The 17836-nt window shown below is 42.7% G+C and overlaps 1 protein-coding gene across 2 annotated transcripts in view; it reads right to left on the bottom strand.

Annotated features, from left to right (window-relative positions):
- RIF1 (replication timing regulatory factor 1) overlaps positions 1–12989 on the bottom strand; it is a 71508-nt gene extending 58519 nt beyond the window's left edge. Inside the window, exons 1-8 of one of the 2 annotated variants that reach the window (XM_066345501.1) lie at positions 12261–12989; positions 11981–12094; positions 11185–11260; positions 6387–6483; positions 4907–5034; positions 4721–4815; positions 3155–3344; positions 1683–1775 (exon numbers count right to left, since the gene is read on the bottom strand). In XM_066345501.1, the coding sequence (XP_066201598.1) occupies positions 1683–1775; positions 3155–3344; positions 4721–4815; positions 4907–5034; positions 6387–6483; positions 11185–11260; positions 11981–12094; positions 12261–12286 (819 nt within the window). In that variant the 5' untranslated portion in view covers positions 12287–12989. The remainder of the gene's footprint in view (positions 1–1682; positions 1776–3154; positions 3345–4720; positions 4816–4906; positions 5035–6386; positions 6484–11184; positions 11261–11980; positions 12095–12260) is intronic. The other variant, XM_066345502.1, reaches the window with a different exon arrangement.
- Between the last annotated feature and the right edge of the window lie 4847 nt (positions 12990–17836).

The following is a 17836-nucleotide window of genomic DNA, read 5'->3' as shown; positions in this document are numbered from 1 at the left end:
ATAACTCAGGCCTTATCTAACATCCACATTTTCTCCACAAAGCAAATCAGTCTTCCTATACTTAAGAAACTTGAAAGTCTTTTAACACTACATTTGGGGGCCATTTAAAAGATGCAAACAGCAAAAAAAGCACAAAAAGTAAAAATGTGCCACTGTATGGATCACAAAAAGAACCCTGTTTAAAAGATATAGAGAAGCTCAGCCTGATCAGGTCGTGGCACAGTGGATAGAGCTTCGGACTGAGATGTGAAGGACCCAGGTTCAAAACCCCGAGGTCACCAGCTTGAGCATGGGATCATAGATATGACCCCATTGTCGCTGGCTTTAGCCCAAAGGTGGCTGGCTGGAGCCTGGGGTCACTGGCTTAAGCAAGGGATCACTTGCTCTGCTGTAGCCCCCCCCCCCCCCGCCCCTGTCAAGGCACATGAGAAAGCAATCAATGGACAAGCAATCAACACACAACTAAGATGCTGCAATGAAGAATTGATGCTTTTCATCTCTCCCCTTCCTGTCTTTCCCTATCTGTCCCTCTCTCTTTTAAAAAAAAAAAATATATAGAGCTCAAACATCAACTGGGAACAAACCCACTGGGGAATTCAATTTTAGGAAATTATAGTCTGGCCTGTGGTGGTACAGTGGATAAAGTGTCAACTTGGAATGCTGATGTCCATGGTTCGAAACCCTGGGCTTGCCTGGTCAAGGCACATATGGGAGTTGATACTTCCTACTTCTCTCATCTCTCCCCTCCCACCCCCACCCCTAAAATGAATAAAAATCTAAAAAACAAAACAAAACCAAACACTCTCAAAGTGAGAAAAAGGAAATTATACACCACCAGTATTGAAGTTGGGTTTACAAATGAATTTTAGTGAGCAGGTGATTTTATACATTATGGGATGATGAACAATGAGGATTGACTAAGCTACGTAGATCAAGTTAAGAGCCTGACCAGGTGGTGGTGCAGTGGATAGTGTGTCACTCTGGGGACACAGAAGACCAAGGTTTGAAACCCCGAGGTCACTGGCTTGAGTGCGGGCTCATCTGGTTTGAGCACAGCTCACCAGTTTGAACCCAACGTCACTGGCTTGAGCAAGGGGTTACTCAGTGTACTATAACGCTCCAGTCAAGGGACACATGAGAAAGCAATCAGCCTGACCAAGCGATGGTGCAGTGGATAGAGCGTCGGACTGGGATGCCGAGGAACCAGGTTCGAGACCCTGAGGTCGCCAGCTTGAGCGCAGGCTCATCTGGTTCGAGCAAGGGCTCACCAGCTTGGACCTAAGGTCGCTGGCTCCAGCAAGGGTTTACTCGGTCTGCTGAAGGCCTGCGGTCAAGGCACATATGAGAAAGCAATCAATGGACAACTAAGGTGGCGCAATGTGCAACAAAAGACTAATGATTGATGCTTCTCATCTCTGTTTCTGTCTGCCTGTCCCTGTCTATCCCACTCTCTGACTCACTCTTTCTGTCACTGTAAAAAAAAAAAAGAAAAAAGAAAAAAAGAAAGCAATCAATGAACAACTAAGGTGTCGCAACACAGAATTGATGCTTCTCATCTCTCTCTTTTCTGGTCTGTCTGTTCATATCTGTCCCTCTCTGTCTCTGTCACAAAATAAAGTTAAGAAATGAAAGGGTCTGGCCTGTAGAATAGAACTGTGACCTGTTCTTTAAATGGGACTTACCTTCCCAAGAAGTTTGATAAACAAAGGCCATAATTTTAAAACGTAAGTCTCATTTTTATTCATGAATAGCTTTTGGAGTTCTGAAAGTAATTTCTGCAAACAAAAGCAAAGAGGACTCTTAAAAAGGAAAATATACTCAAAAAAAAAAAAAAAAAAAAAGGAAAATATACTCTATCAAATTGGCTGATTGTCTCAGCCAAATAACTTTAACCATGTTTTATCAGGATAACTTTCAAAGCAAAGCTGAGAGTTGTATAATCAATGTTTAAATATAAATAGCTATTTAAGCTTTCCTATGCTTGTCTTATCACAATCTGGCCATTTTTGCAAGAATCAATGCAGCCCAATATTCTTTCTACCAATATTCTTTCCCCTAAAAACTTCAGCATGCATTAATCAAGAGTTGAAATTACAATGTTTTAACTTCATACCCTCGTAACTTTAAAAATACATTAATTTCATGGATAACATATTTGAGAAAATTTTAGTTCAAAATTATGAAGAATTTTATATATGCTCTTAAAAATAAGTAAACTCATCAGAATAAACAAACTTCCAAAGACAAGAGAGATGCTTTATTGGACTCCAAACATTACCATGAAGTAACTTTTTTAAATGAACCAACAAAACCCCAGCACTTTGAATCTGGAAAGTTCCCTCATTGTCTGGATTACTATAGTATGTCCCTAAACTAGTTTTCCTGCTCCTACTCAATCCCCTTTTGAGTCTATTCTCAACACAGGCAGAGTAATCCTCTTAAAACCCAACTGAAGGCCCTGGCCAGGTAGCTCAGTTGGTTAGAGCATTGTCTCTATAGGCAAGGTGGAGGGTGCAACCCCTGGTCAGGGCATATACAAGAATCAACCAATGAATGCATAAATTAGCCGAACAAATTGATGTTTCTCTCTAAAAATTAATAAACAAACAAGTCAGTAACTATACCACTCATGGACTCAAAACCTTCAAATATGGTTTTCAATAGAACACAGTCTTAAATGATCCCCAAGGTCCTTTGTGATTTATCCGTTTCTCTGAAATGATCTCCTACACTTCACCCTCATGAAGTTCACTGTAATACTCTCCCTTCACCCCCAGATTTCACGGAACACAACTAACAGAGCAGGGCCTTTTGCTCTCACATTTCCTCCGAAGACCTAACTCCTTTATGACCTTCAAATCACTGTTCAAATATCCGATTCTTTTATTCCCTGACCACCCCCCCTTCCTCCTCTGCAGTGACCCTTCCCCCTCCCCATCCTGGCCCTGCTGTTCTCCATGTTTGTCACTTAATCTACTATATATACTTTACTATCTCTATCACTACAAAACAATCTCAAGTTACCTTTTTCCCCTAGTATATTCAGTGCCTAAGACACTCAGCATATTATAAATGATCAGTAAATGTTACAACAAAGGTTACAAAACATAAAGCCTGGGGCAAATAATTTTAGAAAACTGAAAGTAATACTTACAGTAGTCATAAGCTGCTCTGTGATGGATGCTATTTCTTGTTGTTTGTGAAGCAACAATGGCATTCCCATCTCTAAAGCAGTCGCTCCCCGTAAATGTACTTTTTGAGCCGAATGAACAACCAAAGGTATTACCAATTTTGCCCACCTAACTGACTCTTCTCCCATTTGAATTGGAGCTTGTTCTATTAGCCTACAATAGAGAAATCAATGAATAAATTACCTTGACCTCACTACCAGGAAAATACACACAGAAATATGCATAGTACGGTCCATTTGTTTTAGAATAAGTACATGTGTATACACGCCAAAAAGATCTATTTTTTACCTGTTTTTTTGGTTTCTGTATTATTCTTATACATTTTTATAAATAAACACTTATTCTGTCTTCTTTTAAAAATTTTTAACTACTACTTATTTTTTTTTTAGAATTAAATTGGAAAAAAAAAAAAAAGAATTAAATTGAGCCTGACCCGGCGGTGGTGCAATGGATAGAGCATCAGCCTAGGACGCTGAGGACCCAGGCCTGAACACTGAGGTCACTGGCTCAGATGGAGACCGCCCCCCCATAAGGTATGTATGGAGAAAGCAATCAGTGAACTAGGTGTTGCAACTACGAGATGATGCTTCTCATCTCTCTCTCCCTTTCTCTCTCTCAAAAAGAAATTCAATGCTTTTATAGGACAATCAAGAGAACTGTGACATAACAATGATCAGGGCATCAGAATACTAAAGTAGTTAAAGCAAAACGTTCATTACAAAAAGCAAGGATGTAGAAAAAAAGTAAGGCATTTTCTTGTTCTCCCTTTTCCTGCTAGGCACTGTTAAATGACACCCTAAATATCCCCTATAGCTCACTCGGGAGTCTACATTATTTTTTAAATTCTTACGAGCCTGACCAGGTGGGGACGCAGTGAATAGAGCGTCGGACTGGGACACAGAGGACCCAGGTTTGAAACCCTGAGGTTGCCAGCTTGAACATGGGCTCACCAGATTGAGTGCAGGGTGGCCAGCTTGAGTGTGGGATCATAGACATGACCCCAGAGTTGCTGGCTTGAGCCCAAAGTCACTCACTGGCTTGAAGCCCAAGGAGCTGGCTTGATCAAGGAAGGGGTCCCCGCTCTGCTGGAGGCCCCTGGTCAAGGCACATATGAAAAAGCAATCAACAAACAATTAAGATGCCACAACAAAGAACCGACGCTTCTCATCTCTCTCCCTTCCTGTCTGTCTGTCCTTACCTGTCCCTCTGTCTGTCACAGAAAAAAAAATTTTTTTTTCTTGCGAAAACTTTAACAGGAACAATTTCTAAACCAGAATTGTGTTAATGGCAATAGTAAACCAAGATTTTATTTTTAAGACTCTCTCAGTAAATATAAACGTAAAAACCTACTAAGTTAACACAACTACTTCCTTCTTCCTGCTAGTTTCCTCTTGAGACTTTTAGTCCAGAAGACATTCCCTTCTTTTAATGTCTAACTCAAATTCAAATACCAAAAACTCCACTCCTAGGGACAAATTCTAATAGTCCTGAAACTATTCCTCCAATCTGCAGAGCATCCAAATTCATACCTTATGATGACATTTAATGCTTCATAATCAACAACAGCAGAATGCATCTCTCCTTTATTATATATTACTTCTAATGAATCAATTATATTGGATACCTAAAAGACAGGACAAGATAAATACAAAGCAAGGAGTAAGCCTAAGTTTTTTAAATGGCATGTAGCTAAAAAATATAAAAACTATACTCACTACTTTACCAACAACTTCAGTGGGAAACGTCTGCTTGGATATCACCCAAAGTGCCCTACTACGTACATTTCTGTCTGAAGTCTTAACAATATCACTCAATTCTGAAAACAGTTCTTGAATATTCTTCTCTGAAAAACAAGCAGCTTTAATTATGTGATTACTCTACATCCTTTAAAACATCAAATATAAAAAAAGAGGTAAATACCAGTTTTCCCTGTCAAAAAATTTAATGCATATCCAAAGAAAAGGAGTAGAGAACCAACTTTTCCCACTTCTTCCCAAACACTAAGATGACATTGAAGATGTTAGTTAAAACAGTAGACTCTAAATCAGGTATTTGTACAATAAAATAATTTTATAGTTATCATTAGTAGGTTTGACCATAAAAGAAAAATTTTGCCAAAATGTTATGAATCCTACATTTCTGCTCTAAAATAACTCCTACTTTAGATTGCTAACATTCATATACAAGGTGGGGCAGTGTAGGTTTATGGTTCCGAGTATGGGAGTTTAAATTCTTGCGTTAATATTTATTGTATTGCCTGACCAGGCGGTGGCGCAGTGAGTGGATAGAGCGTCGGACTGGGATGTAGAGGACTCAGGTTCAAGACCCCGAGGTCGCCAGCTTGAGCACGGGCTCAACTGGTTTGAGCAAAGCTTACCAGCTTGGACCCAAGGTCGCTGGCTCAGCAAGGGGTCACTTGGTCTGCTGAAGGCCCATGGTCAAGACACATATGAGAAAGCAATCAATGGACAACTAAGGTGTCACAACAAAAAACTGATGATTGATGCTTCTCATCTCCCTCCATTCTTGTCTGTCTGTCCCTATCTATCCCTCTCTCTGACTCTCTCTCTGTCTCTGTAAAAAATAAAGATAAAAAAATAAATAAAATATTTATTGTATTATTTCCCATCTGAACTGTAAAACCTACTTTTGCCCCATCCTGTATTACAAAAAAAAGGCAGAAACTTCCCTCAGAAAATGATGGCAGCAACTTTCTTTTATTGTTATTCCCTGTTTCCCCTTCTCTAAAGATCACATCCTAGGTTTCCTTTACTATGACAAACTACTAAGAGCAACAATTTAGTTGAAAACTTATAGAAAGCATCAGGTCAGTCTTGTATTCATTACCATTTTAGTTCCAAATTATCCCATTTACCACTACGGAAAAACTTCAATTCAGCATATTTTTTAGTGTAATGACCATCTAAATCAACTTCTAAAGTAGGTAAGGGTTTTATAAAAGAAAAAGTTCAGTTTTCATAGCAATTATTTATAAATAGGTTTATTTCCTTTTAGAGCAGATTTTGTAATTATCAAAGAGCTATCTATGTCTAAGAAAAAGAAACTTTCCAATGATAACCGAAATATTTCTATCTCAAAAGCAAACTCTAAACTATGAGTCTAACAGAACAGTACTTTGAACAGTATTAAAAGTATTTACTTATAAACTCTTAAAAATATAATAAACTTAACTACCTGATAATCCTGAGGTAATTCTGGGATTATATACGCAAAACCCCAAGGCCTGTAGAGCGGCACAACTGACCTCCGAGTTTTCACTGGAAATGTGAGTCTACCAAAAAAGAAACAAACAAACAAAAAAGGGAAAAATTAAACTTGTTACAAATAAGTACAATTGTGAATCAATGTTTAGACATAATCTGATTAAAAAGCCGAATTACATTTTAGTGCAATCAATCAACATATCTTTGAAAGTGGGTGAGATAAAATCAAGAGGCCATGTACACCGCTTGGCAAAGAGGCAAACTAGACAAAGACAAACTAAATAAAGGATATTTTTCTTAAAAGAATAAGAACACCTCCACACATTTGAAAGCAAAGAAAAAGCCAAAAAAAAAGGTGAAGATGTTACAGACACTAGACAGGAAATAGTAGTAAAGCCCTTCCACAAAGGTGAGGAAGACTCAAACACAAAAGCTGACATTAAAAGTGGAGTGATATCTTTTTTTTTTTCTTTTCTATTTTTCTGAAGCTGGAAACGGGGAGAGACAGTCAGACAGACTCCCGCATGCGCCCACCCGGATCCACCCGGCACGCCCACCAGGGGGCGACGCTCTGCCCACCAGGGGGCGATGCTCTGCCCCTGGGGGGGGGGGTCGCTCTGTTGCGACCAGAGCTACTTTAGCGCCTGGGGCAGAGGCCAAGGAGCCATCCCCAGCGCCCCGGGCCATCTTTGCTCCAATGGAGCCTCAGCTGCGGGAGGGGGGGAGAGGGAGAGAGAGAGAGAGAGAGGGAGGGAGGAGGGGGGAGGGGTGGAGGAGCAGATGGGCGCTTCTCCTGTGTGCCCTGGCCGGGAATCAAACCCGGGACTTCTGCACGCCAGGCCGACGCTCTACCACTGAGCCAACCGGCCAGGGCTGGAGCGATATCTTTTAAGACTGCTGTTGAACTGTAGCATTTACTGAGTAAAGTGCAAAGCTTTAAATATTATCTCAATAATTAAAAATCCCTACTTCACAGACAATTCAAATACAAATCCACCTAGAAGTAGAAGTCCAACCCATACTTTATATGTAAAAAATATAAAATCCCAAACTTCTCAAATACAGCGTTGGGCAAAAGTAGATTTACAGTATGAAAAAAAAAAAAAGACATGCAGGTTATGATTACAATAGTTTTAACTGTTTTGTGTACTTGCCAACTGTAAACCTACTTTTGCCCACCCAATATTTCCCCTAATCCTGTTACTTGAAAGCCTATGTCTATCTTGGCACCTTTCCTATTCAAAAGTGATTTGTGGCCCTGGCCGGTTTGCTCAGTGGTGGAGCGTCGGACTGGCGTGCAGAGGTCCCAGGTTCGATTCCCGGTCAGGGCACACAGGAGAGGTGCCCATCTGCTTCTCCACCCCTCCCCCTCTCCTTCCTCTCTGTCTCTCTCTTCCCCTCCCGCAGCTAAGGCTCCACTGGAGCAAAGATGGCCCGGGCGCTGGGGATGGCTCTGTGGCCTCTGCCTCAGGAGCTAGAGTGGCTCTGGTCGCAACATAGCCACGCCCAGGATGGGCCGAGCATCGCCCCCTGGTGGGCGTGCCAGGTGGATCCCTTGCGCATGCGGGAAGTCTGTCTCTCCCCGTTTCCAGCTTCAGAAAAATACAAAAAAAAAAAAGTGATTTGTCTTCAAAATCCTTCCATTTCTCTGAATCAGCTATGCAAGGAAACTTCTGCTATTTGTTACTCTTTAGAAGAATAAATGCTGGTAGTAAATACATGAATAGGCACTTCCGTACAGCATCCCTTTTATAATTTATCAAACAAACCAACAAAGAAACCAAACCCTGGGGCATAAGGGACATTCAAGAACTCTATTCAGACAACCATAAACAGTCCTATACACATAAGATTCTGAGAAGTACCACTAGTATCTCCTGGGTTACAATCAGCATGTGCCTGCAATCAACTTCTTTTTAATACATGTTGCATTCAAGGGTTCTTTAGAAGTGGTGTGTCTTATCTTCAAGAATGCTGTGGGTTCACAGAAACAGTACTAGCAGAATTCTAAATAACACATTTTACTTAGTATAATTCTTCTTCTAAAGAAATTCAAATATCCTCTTGGTGCTTAAGAAATTCACACACAAAGCTTCTGTTGAGTGTCCTATCACTAATCACCCATGTACTTCTAAATACTGTATAATTAATTTTAGGAGTCACAAGTTATAAATGGATTTTTTAATGCAGGGGGTAAGTGGAATTTTGGCATTCCTAACCCCTACGATGTTCTAGAGTCAACTGTAAGTACTCATCAGGCATTTAAGTTACAAACTCTATATACAAACAGTGCAACTTGACTCAAATGCATGCAACTGACTTCTTGACTCTATACTGTCAAGTACCAAAAATACGAAGATGCATGTTTTCATAATATCAAATACAGTTTTGTGCCGCTTAATGGGGTTATGTTCTGAGAAATGCATTGTTAAATAATTTTGTCACTGTGTGAACATCAGAGTGCACTTGCAAAAACCTAGATGGTATAGCCCAGTGGTCCCCAATCTTTTTTTTGGGCCACGGACCGGTTTAATGTCAGAAAATATTTTCATGGACCGGCCTTTAGGGTGGGACGGATAAATGTATCACGTGACTGAGAAAAGCATCAAGAGTGAGTCTTAGACTGATGTAACAGAGGGAATCTGGTCATTTAAAAAAGATAAAACATTGTTCAGACTTAAATATAAATAAAACAGAAATAATGTAAGTTATTTATTCTTTCTCTGCAGACCGGTACCAAATGGCCCACGGACTGATACCGGTCCATGGCCCTGGGGTTGGGGACCATTGCTATAGCCTACAACGTAAGTTGTATATAGCCTGTTGCTCCTAGGCTACAATCCTGTACAGCGTATTACTTCACTCACAATGAGACAAAAATCAAGCATCAAGAGATGTGATTAAGTGCAAGATATGAGGCTGCTGCCAGGGTAACACAGCATGCTATTTTACATTCTAAAAAAACAAAAAGTTTAGTATAGTAAATACATAATCTGGTAACACAGTGTTTATCCTTATCAAGAATTAGTACTGTACATGCTGTATGTAATTGCATTCATGATCCTTTTACATGACTGGCAGTACCGATGTTTGTTTACACTAGCACCACCACAAAGGAGAGTAAAGCAGTGAGCTGTACTGTTATGAGGGCCACAATGTTACTAGGTGATAGGATTTTTTCAGCTCCCTAATAATCTTATGGAATCACCTTTGTTTATGGTTGGTCCAAATTGTTGACTAAAATCATCATTATGCAGAGCATGATTATACTATTGGAATGCCAAACATGATGAAGAAAAATGGGACAATATCACTGATATTGTATAATAATACTATTAGTTCCTGCTTACATGAACAAAAAGCACTGATAACTGTTAACAGGAATACTTAAGAATAGGCAGTACCTCAAATGCAGCAACATTCAGCCAAAAATCATACTAAAATGTACCATGAATATCTTGATAGAATATTTCTACTTACAAGCACAAAAACAGGTTCATAAAAATAAAAACTTGAGCCTGACCAGGCGGTGGCGCAGTGAATAGAGCATCCGACTGGGATGCGGAAGACCCAGGTTCAAGACCCCAGGTCGCCAGCTTGAGCGCAGGTTCATCTGGTTTAAGCAAAGCTCACAGCTTGGACCCAAGGTCACTGGCTGGAGCAAGGGGTTGCCAGGTCTGCTGAAGGCCTGCAGTCAAGGCACATATGAGAAAGCAATCAATGAACAACTAAGGTGTCACAACGAAAAACTGATGATTGATGCTTCTCATCTCCCTCCATTCTTGTCTGTCTGTCCCTATCTATCCCTCTCTCTGACTCTCTGTCTCTGTTAAAAAACAACAAAAATACTCGAAGGGACTTTGGAGATTGAATTCAACCTTTAATTCTAAAAACAAGAAAACTCACAGTTTAAGTGTTAAAGATGGTACAAAGCCAGTGTACTCAAGCAAGGACAAGAATATATATATAGGTTTGATGTTAAACTGTGTCACTTTCCTATAAACAAGCAATAGATAACCTTAACGGTTTTTAACCAGGCAAGAGTAGCAAAATCTGATGTATGAAGATTAAAGAGGAAAGCGCGGCGGAGGGGTGGAGAAGCAAATGGGCCCTTCTCCTGTGTGTCCTGGCCAGGAATCGAACCCGGGTCCTCCGCACGCTAGGCCGACGCTCTACCGCTGAGCCAACCGGCCAGGGCCTGCTTTTTTTTTTTTTTTTTAACAGAGACAGTCAGAGAGAGGGATAGACAGGAACGGAGAGAAGAGAAGCATCAATCATCAGTTTTTCGTTGCGACACCTTAGTTGTTCATTGATTGCTTTCTCATATGTGCCTTGACGGCAGGCTTCAGCAGACCGAGTAAACCCTTGCTCAAGCCAGTGACCTTGGGTCCAAGCTGGTGGGCTTTGCTCAAACCAGATGAGCCTGCACTCAAGCTGGTGACCTCGGAGTCTCGAACCTGGGTCCTTCTGCATCCCAGTCAGCCGCTCTATCCACTGCACCACCGCCTGATCAGGCTGATCACTGCTTTTAAACTAAGAGCTAGATTCTCATTCAAATGGCCCTGGGCAATTTTAGACAAATTAAACCAAATTCTTCTGCAAAGTGGGGATTAAAGACTAACCTCACAGGAACATGGAGTTCAATTAAATGGGAGAATACTGTAAATTCAGAGTACGTTATATAATCTCAGATAGTACTATAACTTGCTTTTGTCTTCTTGAAATCCAAAGTTTCCCCCACAAATAAAAAATATTTAACAGATACATACCTTTAAAATATCAAAGAGCTGAGAATTTTTCTCAATCTCTGTAAAGACTTCTTTCCCATCTTCTCCAGTAATACGACTTAAAAGCAGAAATAATAGGTTATTATGCAAACAGATGCAAAAAAGTAATCACTCCCTAAAATACCTGTATAATCTTTTTAAAGTTTATGTTAGAATTCTGGCACATTAACTTGACCTATTGCTTAAAACCCTTAAATACAGAATGCAATATACATTTGAAGCAAAAAAAAAAAAAAAATCCGCAGTGTACAAGTTTGGACAGTTTCACCGTGTGAAGAGGGAAAAGAGAAAGCTTCCCTAGTTACAAACACTACATCTTTATGGTTTTGTATCGCTTGTTATCCTCTCCTTGCAATTTCCCAGTAACTACAAAAAACTCAAAATGGTTTGTGCGGCGGGTAATATTATAAAGTATTTGAAATTCAAATAAAACTCAGGTTATTTCCTTGATTTAAAAAAAAACAACAAAAAAAAAACAAACCAGTCTGGGTTGCCACACTGTCTCAATACACGTGCGACTTACGCTAGAAACCACTCCTCCAGCATGCCCGCTTCCAAACTTTTCCACCTTCGATCACAAGGCACAGGAGCTGGCTTCCTCATTCCAAACGTGCCGCTCGGCAATGCAGCAGCAGCAAGCCCCCCCACCGGCCGCGACCCCGGCGTCCTCCCTGCTGCCTGACCTCGACCACACACAGACTCGGGTGCGCGCCCCACCCCCACTGCGTGCACCCCGAGGACCACCAGACCGCCCACCCCCACTCCCAGCGAGCCTCACCTGGCCAGGGCGAGGTAAGCGTCCGTCAGCTCTCCGGGGGAGGCGGAACTGTCTTCCAGCGTCTCCAAAAGCGGCGCGAGGGGGCTCTGATCCGCGGCCGTCATGCTGACCACCCTGAGCGACCGACCGGAAGAGAAAACCCAGTGACCAAGGGCAACAACTCCCGGCCGCCGGCCGGCGCGATTCCGAGCCCCAGCCCCGCGCACCCGCCCGGGGTCCGGTCCCACCACACACGTCCACAGCCCGGCCGCGGGCGCACTAACCTAACCCAGACCCTAACCTGCTCCTGCGCCCCGCAACCCACATCCAGCCCACCCCGATGCGGCCCAGGCGCTCTCCCGCCACTTTCCCGGGTAGCTTTCAACAGGGGGAGGAGACCGGCGTGGGGCGGGAGAAGCCGGGAGTACCGCGCGTCTCACGGCGAGGGATGGGGGCGCTCGGCGGAGGGTTTCCCGAGACCAGCACCGTGACCCCGATATTCACCCCCACGTCTGAAAACCAGAACTGCGTCCTCCCCGCCGCTGCGCCGCACCACCCACCGCGGGCCCGCCTAGACCTTCCCGGCTTGACCTGTTTACTCACGCGTGCAGCCCGCTCCTTCCTAGACCAAGATGGAGTCAGGGGCGGGCTCAGGAGCGCGCGGGAGCAGGCAGGCCTGGCGGGAGAGGCTCGAGCGGATCCAACAGGCAGCAGCGCGCCGAAGTCATCGATCTCCGCCCTTCGCCGCCGGCGGCCCCGCCCCGTGCTTCAGGGCGCACCTACGGGTGGGGCAGTTTTGGCCTGATTTTCAACAAGAGGAACTTGTAACTCGAGATGTTAAGCTCCCAAATTCATCAGAATAAATTTAATGAGACTTCAGACTGTTTTCAAACGCCGCGTTTAATGTTTATTGAAGTATTAGCAACAAATCATTTAGCAAGAGGACATAACTGTACTGCAGTGTTTTTTCTTTTTAATTAGATTTATTGGGATGACATGTACTGCAATGATTAAAACTAAGAGCTGCGTCTAAATTTGTCTAGATTCCAACCCTAACTAAATGTAACGTTAGCAAGTTCATCAACCTTTATATGCCTCCGTTTCGTCTTCAGTAAAATAATGATAGTAGTACCTACTTCATATATACTGCTCACAAAATTTAGGGGTTATTTCAAAATAAATACAAAGCGATAAAAAAAAGCATTTGATTTTTTTTTATTAAACAAGAACATCAGAAAAGCAAATGAGAAGTCAAAGAAAGTCATCCAATTAGGCAAATGAGATGCAAAACCAACTTTTTTTTATTGGTGAAAATGCACTATACAAAAGGCTGAAAGTATTGCAGTATCTCACGTTCCCTGATCCCCTAATTTTGATGAACAGTATAAAAGAGAAGTGAGAAAAGGTAAGAACCAATGGTTCTCAGGTTTTTAAGTGTGCATAACAATGGCCTGAAATTATTCCTGATTAATTTGCTGATTTCTGGGCCCTTCCCTTAGACATTGTGATTCAGTAGATTGAGGTAGTCTAGGATGTGCATTCTATTAGGCCCCAGGTGGTGAAGGGTGGGGACTTGGCTGGGACTTCACAGCTAAAGAAAATGCAGTAAACCCTTAATGCGGGGGTTCCCAAACTTTTTACACAGGGGGCCAGTTCACTGTCCCTCAGACCGTTGGAGGGCCAAACTATAAAAAAAACTATGAACAAATCCCTATGCACACTGCACATATCTTATTTTAAAGTAAAAAAACAAAACAGGAACAAATAAAATATTTAAAATAACGAACAAGTAAATTTAAATCAACAAACTGACCAGTATTTCAATGGGAACTATGCTCCTCTCACTGACCACCAATGAAAGAGATGCCCCTTCTGGAAGTGCGGGGGGGGGGGGGGGCGATAAATGGCCTCAGGGGGCCGCATGCTGCCGAAGGCCATAGTTTGGAGACCCCTGCCTTAATAGAAGTCAGTTCTTATGTTCCTCCCCTTTAAACAGGCTTCTGAGCGCTCCCTACAGTACACTGGATTGTATTCACTTCAAACTAGTCACCTTAAGGCTCTGCACCTGCAGCCACAGGCGCTTGCACTGAGGCCTGAGGGGTTCCAGGCACTGAGCTTGAGCCTCCGCTTACTCAAACTATCAGCTCCAGAGATGGGGCTGTGTTTTGCTCTTTTCTGTGTTATCTGCATGTAGCAAAGTGTCAGTCAAACTAAGCATATGGATACATAATTTGCTTCTTAAAGGAAAAAAAAAAGAAGAGAGGCAAGGAGCATACAAGTTCTTGGGAGCCAACCTATGGATGTTCTGAGGGTGTTGCTGCAGCACTTAAGGTGGATGTTTGGAATAAGACCCTGGTCACCCTTATTGTCCTGCCTTACCTCCACTAAAGTCAGGTTCTGAACAGTCTGTCCTGATTTCTAATTTATCTCTGTCTTTAAAGGTCTGTGTTGCTCCCTTTGTTTGTTTGAAACTAAAACCACACCTTTTTGTGACATCTTTGCCTCAAAGGAGAATAAAGCTTTCCACTTCCATCTGAGGTAGCTCTTTACACATAGGTTAATTTACTATTGATTGGCTACATATCTCTACTGAGGTGAGGCTCTGCCTGAGAGGAATTACTTCAGGCCACAATCTCAGTCAGTGCCCCCTTCCTCTTCTTTGGTGTTTTCTGAATCTGATCTAAAGTGCTAAGAGATTAAGGAGATAAATCCCCTTCCCCACACAAACCTCTCCACACATCCTTCCAAATAGGTTGTGTTGGGCAGATATAATATATTATGCTCACTTTGTTAAAGATGGCACTGCCCACATGTACGCCCGTCAACCAGGTGATATTAATGTGTGTTGGGGGCGGGCTGTGAGCAGGCAAGATCCTTGTAGCCTGGGGCTTGGTTGTAGGACTAAGCCTTTCCCACCCTTTTTGATGTGGGGTGGTACAATCCCATCATGCCTCAGATAAGTGACTTTGTATTAGAGACTTCCCTATTTTGTATATTGGATTAAAGGTTTTAATTTCTGCACTATAAAGTGGGGCAAACCAGGAGTTTGCTCTCTCTTGGTTCCTGAGATTAGCATTAGAGGAGACAGCAGAGAGCAGAGAGAGGCCACATGGAGGAGACCAAAAGAAGCAGCCAAGATGGCGGAGTGCTGAATGAGAGGCCAGTTTGTGCAGGGAGAAGGAAAGAGTTGGGGAACGGAGGTGAATAAGTCTGGTGAGCTAGAAACCTTTGATCCTAGGAAACTTGGATAAGTCAGTAGCTTTGTGAGCACTGAATGAGTGGGTTTTGGAGCCCAGTGTGTGTTTTGACTTGCCCGCCGCGTGAAAGCTAGGATTAAAGATGATAGCCTACCAGTTCTTGACTCCATTGCTTCATTACCATCTGTCTGAATCCAATGTGAACCTGCATGGGCCAGGCAGCTATGATGGTGGCTGTGGATACTGGCTTTACAAATTACTACTCCCAAACTTCACTTTTATAGGAATTCTGGAGCCACCACCATGAATCAACTCATACAGAGCAATGTGTTCATAGTATCTGGCACTCAATAAATAGATTTTTAGTTAATTTGTTCACGTGTTCAACTTATTTATTTATGTGTTCAACTAATACACAATTTCTATCTCCTTTGCCTTGCTAAGTCTTATATTTCTTTTTCTCCTCAGAGCATCTTTAGGAGTCAAAAAGCCTTTTACTTTGAATCTTGTTGGTCAAATAAGTTTGTAAATATGATATATATGTTTGCTTGCTTGTGACTTATATTGGGTGTGGGGGACAGGCTATAAGCAGGCCAGGTTGTTGTAGCCTAAGGTTTGGTTTTGGGACTAAGCTTTTCCCCACACCCTTGACTGATTGTATGATCTGGGTGGTGCACTCTCATGAGGAATCCAATTATGCCTTGGATAAGTGACTTTGTATCAGAGACTTCCTTGTTTGTATATTGGATTAAGGGATTTTGGTTTTCTACACTATAAAGTGGGACAGACCAGGAGCTGGCTCACACAGTTCCTGCTATCACAATTGCAGGGGCTTCCCTGATCCCTTGCCCTTCATGGGAAGAGCTGGTTTTCTGCTTTTCCCTTGTCTTCTTTTGTGGTTTGCCTCTATTGGTGAGACACCAATAAATAGGATGGCCCCCCATCCTCTGACTCCGCCATATCTTTATCGTCTGCCCGAATCCAATGGGAACCTGCATGTGAATGGCCATGATGGCGGCTCCTGGCCCTACAAATCTAATTCTCCTTTCTAACTTCCCCATTCTTGTCTTTAACCACATGTCAGGTATCACATAGCAAATTAAAGTCTATTGTTGGTTAAAGAAGCTTGTAAATATGATATATATGTTTGCTTGCTTATAGTTTGTGTTGGGCGAATAAAATGTATTATGCTCACTTTGTTAAAGATGCCGTCGCCCAGGTGATATTAATGTGTGTTGGGGGCAGGCAGGATCATTGTAGCCTGGGGCTTGGTTTTGGGATTAAGCCTTTCCCACCCTTTTTGATGTGGGGTGGTACAATCCAATCATGCCTCAGAGAAGTGACTTTGTATCAGAGACTTCCCTATTTTGTATATTGGATTAGAGGTTGTGAAGCTACACTATAAAATAGGGGTAGAACGGGAACTTGGGCTCTCGGTTCCTGGGATTATTAGCATTAGGGGAGAGAGTAGAGCCAGCAGCGGAAGGAGGCCACGTGGAGGAGGTCAGGAGAAGCAGCCAAGATGGCGCAGTGCTGAGTGAGATGCCAGTTTGTGTAGAGTTTGTATCTGGGATAAGGAAGGAGATGGGGAACTGAGGAGAATAAGTCTGGTGAGCTAGAAACCTTTGATTCTAGGAAACTCAGATAAGTCAGTAGCTTTGTGAGCACTGAATGTGAGTGGGTTTGGAGCCCAGTGTGTATTTTTACTTGCCCGCTGGGTGCAAGCTAGAATTAAAGACTATGGCCCATTAGTTTTTGGCTCCGCTGTTTCTTTACCGACTGTCCGAATCCAATGCGAACCTGCATAGGCCAGAAGGCTGCTGTGATAGTGGCCCAGTCCGTGGCTTCTGGCTTTACAGTTTGCATTGGGTGTGGGGGACAGGTTGTAAGTAGGCAGGGTTGTTATAGCCTAAGGCAGTGGTAGTCAACCTGGTCCCTACCACCCACTAATGGGCATTCCAGGTTTCATGGTGGGCAGTAGCAGAGCAACTAAAGTATAAATAAAAAGATAGATTTAACTATAGTAAGTTGTTTTATAAAGATTTATTCTGCCAAACTTAGTGAAAATCTGACATAAAGTACTTGGTAAGTAATTATTATTATATGCTTTAACTCTGCTTTATAAATTTTATAAAGTAAAGTTACTTCCTTACTTTATAAATTACCATTACTGTGGAACTGGTGGACAGTTAGAAAATTTTACTACTAACAGATACGAAAGTGGGCGGTAGGTATAAAAACGTTGACTACCCCTGGCCTAAGGCTTAGTTTTAAGACTAAGCTTTTCCCGACCCTGGCCGGTTGGCTCAATGGTAGAGCGTCGGCCTGGCGTACAGAAGTCCTGGGTTTGATTTCCAGCCAGGGCACACAGGAGAAGCGCCCATCTGCTTCTCTACCCCTGCTCCTCTCCTTCCTCTCTGTCTCTCTCTTCCTTTCCCACAGCCAAGGCTCCATTGGAGCAAGGTGGGCCCAGATGCTGTGGATGGCTCGATGGCCTCTGCCTCAGGTGCTGGAATGGCTCTGGTTGCAACAGAGCAACGCCCCAGATGGGCAGAGCATCGCCCCCTGTTGGGCATGCCGGGTGGATTCCGGTCGGGCGCAGGTGGGAGTCTGTCTGACTGCCTCCCCGTTTCCAACTTCAGAAAAATACAAAAAATAAAAAAGACTAAGCTTTCCCCCA

This window comes from Saccopteryx leptura, chromosome 7 (assembly GCF_036850995.1).
Source record: "Saccopteryx leptura isolate mSacLep1 chromosome 7, mSacLep1_pri_phased_curated, whole genome shotgun sequence".
In the NCBI taxonomy this organism is placed as follows: domain Eukaryota; kingdom Metazoa; phylum Chordata; class Mammalia; order Chiroptera; family Emballonuridae; genus Saccopteryx; species Saccopteryx leptura.
This window is presented reverse-complemented; position numbering and strand designations above follow the sequence as displayed.